This window comes from Parasteatoda tepidariorum, chromosome 5 (genome assembly GCF_043381705.1).
Source record: "Parasteatoda tepidariorum isolate YZ-2023 chromosome 5, CAS_Ptep_4.0, whole genome shotgun sequence".
Taxonomy (NCBI): Eukaryota; Metazoa; Arthropoda; class Arachnida; order Araneae; family Theridiidae; genus Parasteatoda; species Parasteatoda tepidariorum.
This window is the reverse complement of record NC_092208.1, coordinates 38,554,382-38,572,331: the sequence shown is the minus strand read 5'-3', so window position 1 is coordinate 38,572,331 and position 17,950 is coordinate 38,554,382. Positions and strand designations below refer to the sequence as shown.

At 30.7% G+C, this 17,950-nt stretch overlaps 1 protein-coding gene across 2 annotated transcripts in view; it reads right to left on the bottom strand.

Annotated features, from left to right (window-relative positions):
* The window catches only part of LOC107453526 (nose resistant to fluoxetine protein 6), a gene marked incomplete at its 3' end in the record, with an annotated part of 40,290 nt that extends 25,160 nt beyond the window's left edge, over positions 1–15,130 (bottom strand). The window contains 5 exon segments of one of the 2 annotated variants that reach the window (XM_043043439.2): positions 235–328; positions 2,884–3,004; positions 5,015–5,232; positions 9,725–10,389; positions 14,964–15,130. In XM_043043439.2, coding sequence (XP_042899373.1) covers positions 235–328; positions 2,884–3,004; positions 5,015–5,232; positions 9,725–10,238 — 947 coding nt within the window. 2 annotated transcript variants of the gene reach the window in all.
* Positions 15,131–17,950: the final 2,820 nt, after the last annotated feature.

Genomic DNA, 17,950 nt, shown 5'->3' with positions numbered 1-17,950 from the left:
CGCCAACAGTTGATACAAACATTCCCAATTGGTATGAGTAAAACTTTTTGAGCTACTCTTTTCAGAGAAATCGACTAAATTTTGCTATCTTTTATAGTTAGTGAGATATGAATTTTTAAAACCCCGGAGTTCTTTTATAGACACCCTGTATATATATATACCAGCATTCATTGTTTTGCTTAAAATGAAATAAATAATCAAGTTTTCTGTCTTTTTGATACTATTTATACTTACAGTATTGCTTTTTGAGTAGATGTTAAGTTTAACTCCTTTTTGAGGAGACAGTCATGCACAGCAATATTAAGAGCGTCTTGATTTGGCTTATTAACTATATAGAAAAAAAAACTAAGTTATTGATCTTTTCATCAATACTATATATAACCTGTAATACAAGATTCAACTTAAGAAAAGGTAAGCGAGAGTAAACCCTTAATGATTTTTGCTTAGCAGACTTTCACTTATTATAAACTAGTATTGAGGATCAATCTCAAATACGTTAAATATTTAGTACCAACAAATAATTTAGTTAAATTTTTTGCCCCTTAGATTTAGATTTTTGGCTATCAAAATGGGAGCGGCTAGTGGCTGCTTTATGGAAAATATTGTCACATGAGTTAGTGAGGAAACAATCGAAAGTTTGGTCCATTTAAGTTCACTTTTTGCGTTATTGTGTATGGCATGAATCTCTAAAACTAATTTCACAAATGGGAAAAACTTTTTCCCGCAATGATGCACCTCGTGCAATTAAATATGGTTTTTTGGAAAAAATAATTGTTCATAATTATTTATGGTTATTTTACTTAAATTATAAATTGCAAGTCATGTAAAATTTTATATCGTTTTAAAGTATGTAATTTTATATGACGATAGACAAATTTGAAAGAAATTGTTCAAATAGTTTCTACAAAAGAAAGTTAAAAAAGAGCATAAGATTTGCTTTTTTGTTTATTATCATTTTTGCCACAAAACTATCTTTGGAAATTTGAGTTTTTTTAAAGATGTTTTGATTTGCGCTATTAGTTTTAGAGACATGAGACAAAAGTCGAACTAACATTATGGAGCCCTAACTTTCGACCGCTCTCTTGCTTCAACTATTGGAACCGTACTTTCCAGATAGCGAGTACACTTTATATTTTGCTTATCGAAATTCCAAATACGTCCTTTTTTTACAGAAAAAATACGTTTTCATAACTTAGTTCATACTGATATCTGATTTCATAACATTTCTAATTCTATAATTTAAAATACCGTCTGCATTCATTAATCAGCATATTTCTGGTGAGGCATTCGAACCACATTAAGGTTCAGTTCTAGCAGGGTTATTTCACGACTTTTCTTGAACATGATGCATGAATTAAAAAATATTTTTGTCAATAAATATTTTATAAATATGTATCTGTACCTGAAATATCTTAGTATTTACTCTGAATACTTAAAAAGAGTATTATTTATTTTGATAAAAAAACAGCGTAAATTAAAGCTTCTAATTGTCCCTACCGCCGAATGCTAGTTTGTGAAAAAATGACAGCATTTTTGTGCACTAAACATCATATTTTATTTTATTTTATAACCAGTGTTGAACAGCAGACCCTATTCTGAATTTACGACTATCAATGCTCGATTCCGTGGCCGTGTAATTTTGAATCCAACCCAGAAGATAAGGGAATTCTGAGATCAAGCATTGAGACAAACTAACTTTCGTGGGGAACATTTCGATGGAACTATATAACCTTCTTTCGCACTCCATGAACACTTCTCATTCTCAGCCAAACGACAAAGAAGCTCTAATCCATTATCTGTCTTCCACTGAGGATATTGTACGTCAGCACTGTGGTCGGTGTGAGTAGGGAGCAAGAATTAGTATCAAACACCCATCAATAGAATTCGAACCTGAGTCAACTCCTTGGGAGGATTGTTGGGATTAGGTTAAACATTGAGGCTACCATAATAAACGGTTTTAATCTTTTCTAAACTGTTCTAATGTGATTCATTTGGTATGGATCTGCTATATGAAACGGGCAAGTGTTGAGAGGTGCTGTATCTGATTCATTTGGTATGGATCTTTCGTATGAAACAAACTAGTGTTGAGAAGCGCTTCCTGTGAAATCACTTCCATATCAAGCAAACGTACTAGTTTTGGAGTTTTTCCTCATTTGTGATTCGACTGACTTTTTCTTGTCTTAATTCCGCGACCTCACTTTAGCTCACCTTTTTTACTTGTTTCATGTTAAGTATTCTAAATATCATATATTAAGGATGGCAATGTATAAGAGAGATATTATAATTATAAAATAAAATGTTAACACTTTTTGCCACAATGTTGCTTGCATATCTGCAACAAACAGAGAAATCATATGCGTATTTGCATATGAGTTTTGAAGGATGATTTTGTCAATTTTTGCAACACTGCAACATTATTGCATTACACAAATATATGACAACAATTATTGCTCGAAACATATTGTTCAACTTTTTTCTTCCATAAGTCGATAATGAAGTAATTTTTAGAAATGTAGTTCAATTTGTTGCTTACAATGCTACGCCCGTTTGCTTCATGAATACTTGAAATTGAAATTTTTTAAATTAATATAAATGAATCGAATTGAAATTTTTGAATATTTGAATCATTATGTCATTTTTCACAAGGTTATAGAAATACAACAATCGCTGTTTTGTCATTTTGCAGCACAGTGTTGTAAAAATGCAAAAAACCCCCCAATCTTTTTAAATAAATTTTTAAATTTATTACGTAAACTTTTTATGAGCCTAAAATGATGCATTCTAACGTAACAGCAATTGTTTTTTTTTTCAAATCGGAGGTGTAGAAATATAAGGGGATAATTTTTTGTGTGTATAAGCAATTGATTGACTCATGTTATTAACCTGTTGCTAAAAGATATCTCACTTCTTCTACATTGCATGTTGACGGAACGCATATAGATGTCGTTATTGGAAAATATTTCAGACCATCCACACCTCCTTCAGCAGACATTTCCAAAAGTGTCTAAATAACAGAAAGTATAAGTATGTTTAAATTGCATTAGCAAAAACAAATAACAAAACTTAGTCTGAACTTAAGGAACAAAACCGTCTGATTTTTATGACATCAACTCTGAACATAAAATCAGCAATGTGTTAAAGAAATTTATATTTAAGACTAATATTAGCTGCTTTTAGTTTTTCTGATGAGAGTCTTCTAGTTCTTGCGGTAATAGGATCTTCTTTGGTTTCTATAAAACGTTCAATGTTGTGACTCTTAACTTTGGTCGTAATAGGTCAGGAAATCATTTAAGAATACCTTCGTACTGATTTTGTACTGCATTTAGTATTGGTGTATCAACTCGATAACAAGATATACTGATAGAGGATAGGGATGTTGTGTCATTTATTAATTTGCGATTTTTGCTATTGATCAAAAGGTGGAAATGAGACGAAAGTCAGTACCCATTATTGGTTTATTAACATCTGCAATCACTAAAGGCCAAATAAATGCTCGTCTCAGTCCCAAATCTAACTTTAATAATTTTTGTCCATAAGTTTTAACTTTGGTTCAGTTGTCAGCAAACAGATGTAGTTTGTCAACTTTTCTAGTTTGTCTCTAGTTCGTCTATCTTTTTTCATATGGCTATGTGGGTATCACCGAAATTTCCTCACCTGTATCGATAAAAAAGTGGGTGGCGGTTCCTTTGTCCCTAATAAAAAGACAACACAGTTCCGTCCCTTGACTCTCTGTCGTCAGTGAGGGTCGGGGATCTAGTCTGGCACTCGATCTTGTTATGCTAATCGCCAGGTTTATTGCATCTAAAGAAAAAAGCTTTGTCGCCAAACTTCGAGTGATAATAACATATACTGCGTTCTAAATTGCTACACTTTTTACAAAAAGTGTTTCTAGAGCGGGATTAACTTTTAATGATAGTTCCGAAATTTTCTCCTGTTGCTTAACTATGATATTGTCATTATTCTGACGTGCAATGGCAGCTCTTTGAAACGATGTTGATTTTATTTCCCTCATTTTATCTCCAATTTCGATAAATCATTGTCACTGATTGACAAAATGCTTCCTATTTCTAAAATGCAATCTTTGAAGTCAAAGTGGTTTTTTTTAATAATTGTCGTTGAATAGCCGATCCAATTTTTTGGGTTTACGACTACTAATAACAAGCTTAAGCCCGTCCCGCCCCCGTAAGGGGGCATNGTATTGGGAGAAATTTGCCTTCGTGGCGGACTTTTTGATGGAACTAACCCGCATTTGCGCTACATGGAGAGGAACACCACGAGAGCGTACCACGGTTTGCCTGATGGCAAGAGGACTTTAACCCGCTATCCGTCTATCACTGAGAATATTTCACGTCAGCACTGTGGTCGGTGCAAGCCGGATGCGGAATTCGTATCAACTGGGACTCGAACCCGGTTCGCCTCACAGGAAGGCGAACACTCTACTCCCTGAGCCATCGCTGCTCAGCCAAAGTGTATGAAGATATGGTTCAGTTACTTTATCAGTCGCAAAATCTTTCGTTCCACACAATAGCTGAGAAGGCTTTTTATCACCCAAATCGCCGTCTTGTGGTAGATTCGTCAATATATCCGCAACTTGTGAGAATATTTCGGATTCAATGGTGCTTACGAAATAATTAACAGTTATGGCATAATTGTTTGATCAACTGTTATTGAAGAAGTTCGGAATTGTGCTTCCAACTGCAGAAACAATATATTTGGATCCTGTTTCCGAAACGGTGTAGGTTTAATGCTAACTCTAGCAATGCACGGTGCATTGTCCTATAGTTTTATTAGTTTTATAGTCCGGTTGCCACCGATGAAGGGTAAGTATAAAATAGCTTATGGCATAAGGGTAAGGATAAAAGAAAAACTGAAGAAGTTGCCATCCAGAGTTTTAATTATAGAATAATAATAAAATTAATTATAGATAGCACTGTAGTTTGGCAATTATTAGCACCGCTAGATTTATAATCAGTTAACTTAAATGTGCTACATATAAATGTTCAGCAATAACTACCTTTGACGAATTTCTGTTATATGCATATGATACATCGATGGGTGTGAAATCAAACGATGTATTTCCTGAATTTTTGCTGGATTGTCTTACTGCCAAACGGCAATAGTGTCCTTGAAATTTTCCAGGTACATTTGCGTTGACACACTGGTCATAATCTCCAAAAGCATTCACTGTTCCTTCAAGTATACCACTAGGTATTTTCCCGAAAGAGTCCACCACTGAAAAGAATAAATTAGTGTTAAACCATTTAGGCACGAATCAAGTTTCGTATTGTCCTCTTAATGATCTACTTTTATTATCGATCAGCAATCTCGCTCATATCGGAATACTGTTTGAATTTTTATTAATATTAATGTGTCTAATAAAATATTGAAATATAGTTTGAATTCTCTAAATAATAATATGTAATTCACAAAATATTTATGCGAGAATCAAGTTCCATGCTGTGTATTTTGTCCAATAAATTACATTTTTTATAATAGATTAATGACATCGATAATCTGTTTGAATTCTCTCAACATTAATAAGTACTTAGTAAAATATTTAGGCGCGAATCAAGTTTCATATTGTGTGCTTCGTCTAGTGTTCGTTACATTAAGTATTCGTTACATTTATCTAGTATTCGTTACATTAAAAGAATTCTTACACAAAATGTTATAAAGCATTGGCTCAAAGGTATAATATTATGAGGAATTTAAATAAAATAAATATATTTTTTTAATGAATCAATATTTCTTTATCAATGAAAAATCTCTTGAATTGTAAGGTATAAAAGTTTTGATTATATCGCTTTTATGTAAATATCGCCAAATTTCAGCGCTTCATACTTTACGTCATTCGAGTTAGTCTGTAAATGAATGAGTTAATCCTTTCTGTTGTTGTTGTTACTTAAGCCACTTGCCCATACCAGCAAGCCTGCTTGAAATCAAGCGAATGCTTATGGCAGAGGGCGTGTTTCTTGTTTTGTTCCACCCTGTTTTTTCGTTATACATTTCTTTTATTTATTTGAATGAAGGAACTAAATAGTATCTAATCTTAATTGAATTCAGAGCAATCGTATTAAGTTTTATTTATGTATGTAAAAACATATTTCTATCAAGACGAACATATATTATTATTCTTTTTTTAATATGTGCAAGTTAAATTGAAATTTTTTCCTATATAAATCCAGGAATATTGCAGTGATTCGGCAAAAGAATTTCACTTTTTGAATTTAAATAGTTGAAAAAAAGAGAAAAAAATACTTCTTTTCCTGATTTATATTTGAAGTAAGAAAATCTTCCAACCTCTTTTTATTTATTTGATTAATTTTGGGTCAGATTTCTTTCACCGCACCGATTGATAAGTTCACGCAATGAATAACTTAAAAATTCTTGCTGCACTTTCTTATTTATTTTTCAAATTTGACGCCGCATTTACTGCACTGTACAAAATTGTAACTTGGGCCGAGATAGCCTGGTTGGTAGAAAGTTGGACTCGTGCTCGTGATAATGAGAGTTCAATTCCAGCCGGCCGAATAATCTCCGTGTATTAAATGATGACTTGTACACGTTAAATGCATCGGGGTATCACAGTTCTCTAAATTCCCATAACAAATCAATACCTCTGGGGGTACTGAATTGGTGACTGAACATTTTCTGATTCAGGTCGAAATCATGATCTGTGGATATATGAATGGATATATGAATGGGTAATCCCTATAAACGGGTGTGTGTGGCAAAATCGTATTCTTGTTCATAGCTGGCATCACTGAAAAACAAGAATCCCCCGCCCCTCTGCCTTAAAAATTCAAGTGATTTCAAGCAGGCTTGCTGATATAAGTGATAAATGTAACAACAACAACAACAAATTGTAAGTTGACGAAATTTGCTACTCAAAGGTTGCACGATTTCCAAATGATGCTTTACGTAAATTTGTTTCGATCAATGCCTATTTTCTACGCCAAATGTTCATTTGCTTTTGTTAGATCATCTTAATTGTCAAAATGTTATAATATTTGGTTTCATGCGCTATTTTCTACTTAAAATTGAATACAATAAAAAGTTAGGATCTTTCGTTGGAAAAAGTGTGTTTTTGTGTCAAAATAAACATATCATTATAGAATGAAAATTCGACCAACGTTTAAAAAATTATTAGAATAATGATTTTTTTTTTACTGTGCATAGCTCTATACTAAATTCAAGGTAGTTTAGATCTGATAGCTACCAAGTTTATATAATATTTTGGTTATCTTACTTTCTATGTTTATTTTTTTAATTTAACATGTGTACAGTACTTAGCCAATGGGGGTAGAGTACTTTGCTAATGCGTACAGCACACCATTTGATCCAATATGTTTCGATTTAGTGTAGGGCATTTTAATGATTAAGTAGAGAGCTTTAAAATACTATAATCCACAACTAACTCTTATCATTCATAGTGGAAGCCAGCGAAATTAGACAGTTCTCAAGCCTTACCTTTAAATAATTTAAAACATTAGTTTTTAAAAATAGGATGTTTAGAAGTATCTATAACTGTTTTAGTACTAAACCCGCGATATACAGGGTAGTTCTTAGTCGCCATCCATAATAGGGTGAATCATGGTAAGATAGAGACATTCTCCAAATTTTCATTTGATTTGTGACATCACTCTGTAGCAACACGATGGTAAAAAATATAGTTAAATCACTCACTCACATATCAACAAAAGGTCATCATAAGAAAATGTAATGGATTACTTAAGTAGACACAAAATTGCGATAAAAAGCAAAGGTCCATTCATTTTAATAATTTCTAAAGAAATTTGGTAAGGCAGCAATTTGGTAAGGGTGACAACAGTGTAACTATTAAATACACAAATGGGCGACCTTTGTGCTAAAATACAAACTAAGGTAAACAACGTTTAGGAGCACAAAAATATTTATAAATGCAGACAGCTGTTTCGGATGCTCAAAGGGCAACCTTCATCAGTGCAACAATATACTGTTGCACTGATGAAGGTTGCCCTTTGAGCATCCGAAACAGCTGTCTGCATTTATAAATATTTTTGTGCTCCTAAACGTTGTTTACCTTAGTGTAACTGTTGTTTGAAGATTAGGAAAGTGGGGATCAAAATAAGATTTTACCTGCTTGTTATCAATCAAGTGATTGCAAATTGCTATGCATGACGAAATACATTCTAAAATACAATTCAGGAAAATACAATTTGTAGCCTGTAAATACAATTTGTGTAAGATAAACAGTGCTAGTCTCACACGATGAAATGTATATATTGGGAGTACAAATTAGTTCGGTCTGCTTTTAAAAGATGGCTCAGTTGTTATGAATGTAGTGAGAGCTGGTTTCGGTGGTTTCAGAGAGGTTAAACATCTGTCAATAACATTCAGTTTATACCACTTTTAGTTTCATACAAAAACCTTGTTTTTTACTTTGTTGAATACGAATATTTTGAACAATTTGTTGAACAAATTTTGAGGTAACTAAGCAGCATTTGTGGGATGTTTTATGTTTCTGCTTTAATTGGAAGAAACATGCAGCTGAAGCACATCGAATTCTTGTAGATGTTTATGTTGACAATGCTCCAACTGATAAATCATGTAGGGAATGCTTTTGACGTCTCAAGAACGGCGAATGAAGAATAGGGAATGGTGTTGTATACTATGAGCTGCTACAACCTGGTGATTCCATTGCGGGTGACCGGTATAGGCTACAATTGATTCGTTTGAGCTGTGCATTAAGAGAAAAACGGCCGGAATACGAACAAATACATGACAAAGTTATTCTTTTGCATAATAACGGTCGGCCTGATGTCGCAAAAGTCGTAAAAAATTATTTGGAAACGCTCAAGTATGATATTTCACTACACCCGCCTTACTCGCTGGACATTGTTCCTTCTGATTACTCGTTGTTTCGAAGGATGCAGCATGATTTGGCAGGTCACCAGTTCACTTCTTTCGCAGAAATCGAAAATTGGCTCCTAACTTGGATCGCCTCAAAAGGGGACGAATTGTTTCGAGATGGAATTCGAAAATTGCCCGAGAGGTGGGAAAAAGTTGTAGCCAGTGATGGACAATACTTTGACTAATCTGTTCATTCATTTTGTTCAGAAATAAATACATTTTTGATCACAAAAAACGGACCGAACTAATTTGTACTCCCAATATTACTGTGAAAAAGCATCTCATTCGCTTTAAAAAGGAAAAAAACAACTTGAACCACCAGGAGTCCTCAGCGTTTCTGAAAAAGTGCCCGAATACTTTTCGATAACATTGAATTTATGTACACGAAATGCGATCCTTTAAAATTAATTTTAATTGGTTTTAATCAAGAGTGTTGTGTACTTGTTATGAATACACGATTTTAGGGTGTTGTGATTATATAAAGTATATCTGAAAGGACTTAACTGAAAAACTATTCATTATTAAAATAAAATCATGAAAAAGCAAACTTGAGAAAACATAGAAAGAAACCATGAAATAGGCATGAGATATGCTATGAAATTAAGGTTCACGTACGTTTTCATACTTTCAGTTTTTAGCATTAAACTGATTATTCGCATTCATCATTTGTCTGTAAATGTAAGATATTAAGGCACTTTTTAAGAGGAGGAAAACGATTTTTCTAAATTTCAGATTGCTCAAACTCAAGTATTACTTCAAAATTACAACTTCACGAAAATCGTGCTGATTATTTAAGAAAATAAGCATCTTCTTAAAAGAAGATCATACTTACTTTCTATTGCCCAGATTCTCATTTCTTTTAGTCCCTTCACGAACTCTCTCATACTATCCAAACATTCTGAAGATACATTAGGTTTCAGGTGATTTGTAACAGCCATATTTGTTTCTTTTTCTAAACTTTCAAAAAATAATATTTGAGCATTTTCAAGAATTGTAGAGACTGGTATAATGTTTAACATGCTAGCTGCCACATAGTTTTGTATGGAACGTTTTACATTAGGACCCAATAGCAGATTCATGCCTTGACCTTGGAGCTCTCTTAAATCCTGAACCTGACTTTTGATCTTTCTTGAATCTTCAGTCTGACTTGCGACTTCTCTTGAATCCTGAGCCAAACTTGTTACTTCTCTTGAATCCTCAGTCAGACTTTTCTCCTCGCTTGAACCCTGTGTTTGACCCCTTGCTAACACAGAAATGAGTGAAAATATTAAAGAATAGTAAAAGACTAATTTCATATTTTTTAAGTGTTTATTGGTGCCTCTACATTGATCCACGAGGAGTAGCATATCTCTTCTAATTTAAATAAATGTGTTGATGTATCTTCATCTGCGTTGGTTCACTACTTTTACGAACTCCTTACTAACTTTTATGAAATCTTCATTGGATGTACTCTTATGCTTTTTCTAGTAAATGCATTCTTGTGAGTTTCTTATGAATCTAGTTTAAAAAAAAGAAAAAAAACATTAAGAAGGAAAAAAATAATTTTATAACCAAAAAAAAAAATCTAAACAAAATTATCAATGTAAGGCTTGGGGCAAAATAATTGCAAAGAAAACTTTCAAATCTTTCAGGAGAATGGTTTCATTAGAAAAAAGCTCACAATTTCCATGTAGATAAGTTGTCTGTATTGGGCTGTCCTCTTGTGAAAATAATTGAAATTTATAATATTTCCACTAAGAAAAAAAATAAGGAACAAAATAATGTTCTTCATGTAAAAAATTCATTTATGAAAAAAGTAAGGCTAATCACTATCTTGTTCCACGACTTTTAGTTGTAACTCATAATGTAAGTTTGTGAGTAAGTTTGAGAACTAGTTAGTAAGTAAACTGCAATAAGTTCATACTGCTAAACGAGTTAATTACTATTTAATTATCATTACTATTTATTTTGGTGCAAGATGTTTGGTTTAAATGAATTAAACATTTAAATGGTTCATTATAGCATTATTTAATATGGAATAGTGGATCTTATTTAAACATGTGATTATAGTTTGCAAACATGCGAGCATAGGGTTTTAGGTCACTTGATCCTTATTCGTGATTTAAGGCTTCTTGTCGCTATACATTGTCAGCGAGACAAATAACTTTAAGAAAGATATTAATCTTTTCCAACGTATGGAAACAATATGAGAAGTTTTTTTTCGTTTTGACCTAAAATTACAATTTGATTGTACATTTTGAAAATTGAACAAATATTTAAAATCATATGTCTAGAAAAGATCTTTGTCATTAAAATTATTTTAAATTGTAACAATTAGTTACAGATTAAAAAAAATCGAAAGAACGTTATATTGAATAATATTTATAAAAAATTATAACATTTTCACATGTAAGTGTATCTGATAAAGATTTATAGCAGTGAATATTTATTTATTTATTTCAAATGGCAGAGGTGAATTGACATGTTAAAAAGCAAAACACACAGGAACAAAACAAGAAAGTAAAAAGTCATTTCCTCAAGAGCGCTCAGTGAATATCAATTTAAACAAAAATGAAAATTAATAGAAAATTATTGTGAACAAATTAAAAAAAATCCGATATTTCAAGAAATGAATATTTATCTAATTTAATAATTTCCAAAGTATAAACTTATCAATAATAAATATCAAATTTTTGTTGTTAAGAAATAAATAATTATCTCAGTGTTGAATATTTAATTAGGATGAAGTAAGCAAATATGAAAAAAATAAATGAAATTAATCTTACATCAGTTTCAGATACTCGATGATATTAACTATGTAAAAAGCAATTATTAAATTTATCGTAAGTAACGATATTTATCTAAGTGTTGGAATAATTACTTATGATTACTTAGAAACAGGCATAAAAGATAAATAAAATTTATCTTAATTCAATTTTAGATATTTGATTTGATTAACTATGTATAAAGCAATTATTAAATTTATTTTAAGTAATGAATTTTATTTTAAGTTATTATTATTTATTTATAATTGGAATGATTACTTAGTAGGGATGAGAAGTAAATAATAAAGTTACTTATGATAAAATAAACAAAAGATACGAACAAAATTATATGAAATTTATCTTAATTCAGTTTCAGATATTTGATTTTATTAACTACGTATAAAGCGATTATTAAATGTATTGAATGTAATAAATATTTATCTCAGTGTTGGATTGATTACTTAGGATGAACTAAATATACATATATTACCGGCAAAGTATGAAATCCGGCATTGTATAGAATGCCTAAAATTAGCCGGCAAAGTATGAAATGATTTATATTTCACACATTTCCTAGGCATTCTATAGAATGCCAAATGAGAAACTGGCAAAGTGTAAAATACATCTCCAATTCGTCAAAATGTCATTTAAAAATGACAAATTCAAAACGTCATCCGATTTGATATTAATTTATTCGTGGATATAATTAAATTTACTCGATATTTTAATACTTGCTGACGATAGATTACATTTATTCGATATTTTAATACTTACAGACGATAGATTAGAAGAAACATCAGTGTTTGGAGTATTGGGCAAATAAATACCGGGCAATGGCACTTGACCTTAAAAAAATATCAGTGTTGGGTATACCGGGCAATGACACTTGACCTTAAAAAAACATCAGTATAGGATATACCGGGCAAATTTATACCGGGCAGTGGCACTAGACCTAGTATATATTTCGGACATTTTAAAAAGGTCTAGTCATAATAGGTCTAGTTAAGTACCATTGCCCGGTATACATATGCCCGGTATATCCTTCACTGATGTCTTTCCTTAAGTGACATTGCCCGGTCAAGTGACATTGCCCGGTATACATTTGCCCGGTATACCCTACACTGATGTTTTTTTAAGGTCAAGTGCCATTGCCCGGTATAAATTTGAACGATATTCCAAACACTGATGTTTCTTCTAATATATCGTCAGTAAGTATTAAAATATCGAATAAATGTAATTATATCCACGAATAAATTAATATCAAATCAGATGTAATAAATATTTCCGGCATTCACCAAAGCGACTATGTGATTGTGAAAGTCAACAACCACCGATTTCGGCCATTCACAGTAACACGTTTACATAATAACCTCATCAGGACGTTTATTTCATGCTTTGCCTAAATAACATTAGGCATTCTATAGAATGCCTAGGTATTTTATATAATGCCTAGGGAAAGTATGTAATACTTCTCACATTTCATACTTTGCCTAAAAACATCCAGTATTCTATACAATGCCTAGGCATTCTGTACAATGCCGGCGTTTCATACTTTACCGGTAACATATATAAAAAATAAATGAAATTAATCTTAAGTAATAAAAATTTATCTCAGAGTTAAATAATTGATTTGATTGTTGTCTAAACTGAAAATGTATAATTATATTATTATTACAAAGGGTTAACGCAAATAAATGACCGAATTTCAAATATTTATATTTTCGAGTCTATTACACATGATACAATGCACGAAAATGAAGAAAAATTTGCCAAATATTTATTTTCAGTTAAAAATATTTGTGTGTTACCCTTTCGTTACACGATAGAAAACGATAAAAAACTAATCTGTTAATAAGTTTTTTTCATATTTTGTAAGATAATACCGGCATTCATTCTTAATTTTGCCCAAATACGTTCTTTTAGCTATTTTGTATTATTTGGTGGTTCATAAACAGTGTTTTTGACGTAAGCACATAAGAAGAAATCACATGGCGTTAAGAGCTGGGGTTCTTGGAGGCCATATGATTACGGTTAAAGCACTATCACCCACACTTCCAGTTTTTTAACCATGCAACACAAGAACTTTAAATATGCATTTGTGCAGTATTGCTAACAATTGACTACATGTAACAACATATGTGTATATTTAAAGATTAGACATTTGTTGTGTAACAAAAGGGTCTTACATTGAACATTTATAATTTAAAGCTTGATATATTTTTCTTTCATTTTATGCATCACTTAGGGTAAAGAGAGTAATGAATTAAAACAAAATGGAGATGTTTAAATTGGTAATTTCCTTATTATTCGAAACTTGATTCAGATTTTTAATTTTGAAGTGGGGCATAAATACTTCCTATTATTGAAGAAAAACTAAACACCGGTTAGCAATAGTTAATGCAAAAACGCGGAATTGGGTAAAAAAAAACGTTGACTTGATTAAAAATTGAGCAAAATTTTTAAAAAATAATAATTAATAATAATAAATAAAAATAAAATTGGAAAAAATAATTACGAAAAGATACAATTCTGTAATCAGCTCATACGATTTTACCTGGAAAAATGGTGCTTTCTAATACTGTATTAATACAGCCAAAACAAAATATTATTAATACAATAGTGTGAGGAGTACCAAAAGAAAACCAAAGTAACCGAACGGAAAATAAAAGTTTTATCAAGCAAGAATCACAAAAATTCTAGAAAAATGCAAAATAAAACACAATTAGGAATATAATAGAACATATACTTACATGTTCTTACAAATATCGTACAAAAATGATTTCGAAATAATTTTTAACTAAGTTGTCATTCTTCGAAATATGAAATTGAAGAGTAAATAGAGGACAGTGAGATGTATTTCTAAGGTGCGTTCATACTAAACCGCATTTGCCCGAAAACTAGATTTGCGCAAAGTAATAATATATTATAATAAATAATTCAAAATTTATAATTAATAAAAAAATCGAATTTTAAGCCCAAAATTTTTATTAGATGATTTATTTAGAAATAATAAGCATTTATTGAATAATATTGGAAGAGATCGTTGGCTAGTTCTGAAATTTCTGGCCATATACATATATATATATTAAAAGGTTTCATAACAAAACACCCTGCATATTTAATTTTTAAGAAAGTGATTGAAACTTAAACATTTGTTGTTACAGATAGAGAAGCAAATCTGAGAATATTTAAAAATTTTAAAGCTAGTTGAAAGCACAACTTTCTAAAGGAATGAAAAAGATAGTTTTGATGAAACGCAAATTCATTAAAAAATTGTTCAACGAGAGTTTGTGAAAATTATTTAAAAAATACCTAATATTATCTTACTTGTTCATAGTTTTCCAATCCAGATGTAAAGAATTCAATCCTTAACAGAAAATAACTTACACTTCATGTGCTACAAAGATAGGCAGCTGCTCATATAAATGATAAGGATCTACCAAAGAACTACAAATGTTTATTCCATTCTCTTTCATGTAGAAGAGGTCCAGAAGGTGATATTATCGATGAATAGTGAATTTTTATTTCTTCTTTTCCTTCATTGCGTAATTTCTCAATTCTTACCGCCTTGAGACATAAAATACTGTAACTATTTATATATACGTTCACAATCCTTTTATATTCGAAACAACAACACGTACTTTCATAGTGTTGATGACTCTTAGCAAACTATCCTACTGTGGAAAAAAATTTGTCTTGAAAATAATGCCTACAAAAACTGTATGGTCGAAAGTCTGAGAATATGGTAAAATTTGAAGTGTTTCTGGCCCTATGGGAGCACCAAAAAACTGGGTAACATTTACCGTAGAGCTTTGGTTTTGAAAAAATTTACAATAAAATATGATTGACTAATGTGTGATGAAATTTGTCAATTTCCTCACGACACCTTAGAGCATAGCATAAAAATTAAATTTACTTTTTGTATTTTTAACATATGCGTAGTCATAAGAACTATAATTTTAAAAATCAAAATTTCCAATAAATTGTTACCATATGAACGAAAAAATGCACCATATAATTGATTTAAATATCGTATATTTTAATTTTATTAAACATAATAATGATTTATTTTACTAGAAAGGTTATTATTATAGAATCTGGTAATTTTTCTAGAATTTTGTTTCCTTGTAGAAAACATTATACAGTATTCTAGCACAGCTAATTGTGTTTCTTGAATTGGTAATTTTATTTAACTAATGTTTAGTCCCAAAATCCTATATTGGACCAAGGCGTTGAGCTGAGGCAGAATTCCGCATGGCCACTGGACACGACTGTCTTCTTGAACACCTCTGCAGAATTAACATTGCTCATTCTCTCATCTGCACACTTTGTAATCTTGGGGAGGAAATGGATGCCTCCCATATTACGCACTGTTCTGCTTTGCGCAAGTCTTCTCTAGCCGAGTGATATTGCATTAAGTTTACCATCTTGCATCATTAAGTTTACCATCTTGCATCATTGCATTTCACTTTTTTTATTGTGCTGTAACTACTGTCCAATAAATGTGCAATTGGAATTTTTTTTTTTTTAACTATTGTATCTAAATTTTATGTAGTTTATGTATTATAATAATTATCGTCAAAAATTACTATCAAATAGGCCCAGAAATAGTTGTCTTAACATAGTTAACTCCTTTCGTTAGCAAATATGTTGTCTTAAAAATATTGTTAAGTCTAGTCGATAATTATTAGCAAATACAAAATTAATATAAAATTAAGCTAAATTAAATAAAAAGCTACGCAAAAACGTTAACGTTATTGCATATTTAAATCCTTTTTCACACTTTTTATTACTTTATATATTGACTATTTATCCATTATTCTTGAAATGTTTTTTTTTTTCTTGCGAGATCTTTATCTCTTTCTTTATAAGCTTGTACTAGAGTACATGTCAATGAAAAGAAGCGAGAGAGAGAGGTTATATGATGCTAAATATAAATCAGCATTCTTAGAGAAATTAAAAAAAAAACATAATAAGTAGCGATAAAAACAGTTTTTACAAATTATAATTTTTCAATTATAATAAAAATAATTATTAAATTATAACGAAAATGGCTATTTTTCAAGTACAGATGATTATTTTTCGAATTTAGGTTGTCGTCTATTTCGTTATGATTAACATATTCTTACATAGACCAACTATAATTTCAAAGTTTTAGACAAAAATGTTTAGTGTTTTTGTGGGAAATATATAACGTTTAAAAATAAATAAATAATGATGAATGCGAAGCAAATACGGGGGCTGACAAGTGAAGGAACCTCCTTAGATATGTAAAAAAAATATGTTACACTGATATCCATAAATTTAATCAGTATCAATTGGGAGGTAAATAATTGCACTCCCCTGACGAAAATAAGTTTTGGAATGTGCTAAAAACTTTTTCCAAAGCGAGTAGGAAAAAATAATCCCTTACTATCTTCCTCCTTTCAAATAATTTTTTAACATTAACAACTGTTTCAAAAAAAAAAAAAAAAAAAAAAAAAAAAAAAAAAAAAAAAAAAAANAAAAAAAAAAAAAAACTAGAAATTGCAACAGTATGAATACATAAATCGTGATTTAAGCATTCACTATATACTGTAGGAAATAATGTAATCCAACATTTTTCATTCAATAGAAGTGTAAACTTATGTCCATAACTCATTATGGTAAAATTAATTGTAATATTTAATCAATAAAAATTTATCTGTGGCAGAATTAATGAAAAATAACAATTGATGGGAAAATAGTACATATTAAAGGCTGTTTTTCGAATTTTGTTTGGCGTATAACATGGTTTTGTTTTATAATTATTTTGAGTTCTAGTTACATTGACTGTTAGACTAAAATTTTTCCACTTTAAGTCAGCGGTTCGAAATGTCAATTGAAAATGTGCACAATTTTGTGAAAAGGAAAAGCGTCTGTGATTATTTTTTATTTATTTAATTTTTGAAATATTACTCTATACTGTAAAAGATTTTGGATCAAATTACTGTAAAATCTATCTTTACCGGAACATGCTACAGTATAAAAAATATGATACACTGTAATTTCCACAGGAATAATTACCGTAAAATCCCAGAAATTAAATAAGCATTACATTAAAAATTACGATATAATATTTCAAGGTTAAAAGTACCGGCATCCTGAGTGCCGGTACTTTTATACCTTAATTTGATCGGATATTTTTTACTGTGTAAGGCTAAATTTTCTGGGTTCATAAGAAATTGATATTAATTTTTTGATTTTGGCATTAACATTAAATAAATTACCTCCCCGAAAGAGAGGACATTTTAAGTTGATGTAATGGTTACTCTTTGACTGTCGGTAGATAAATG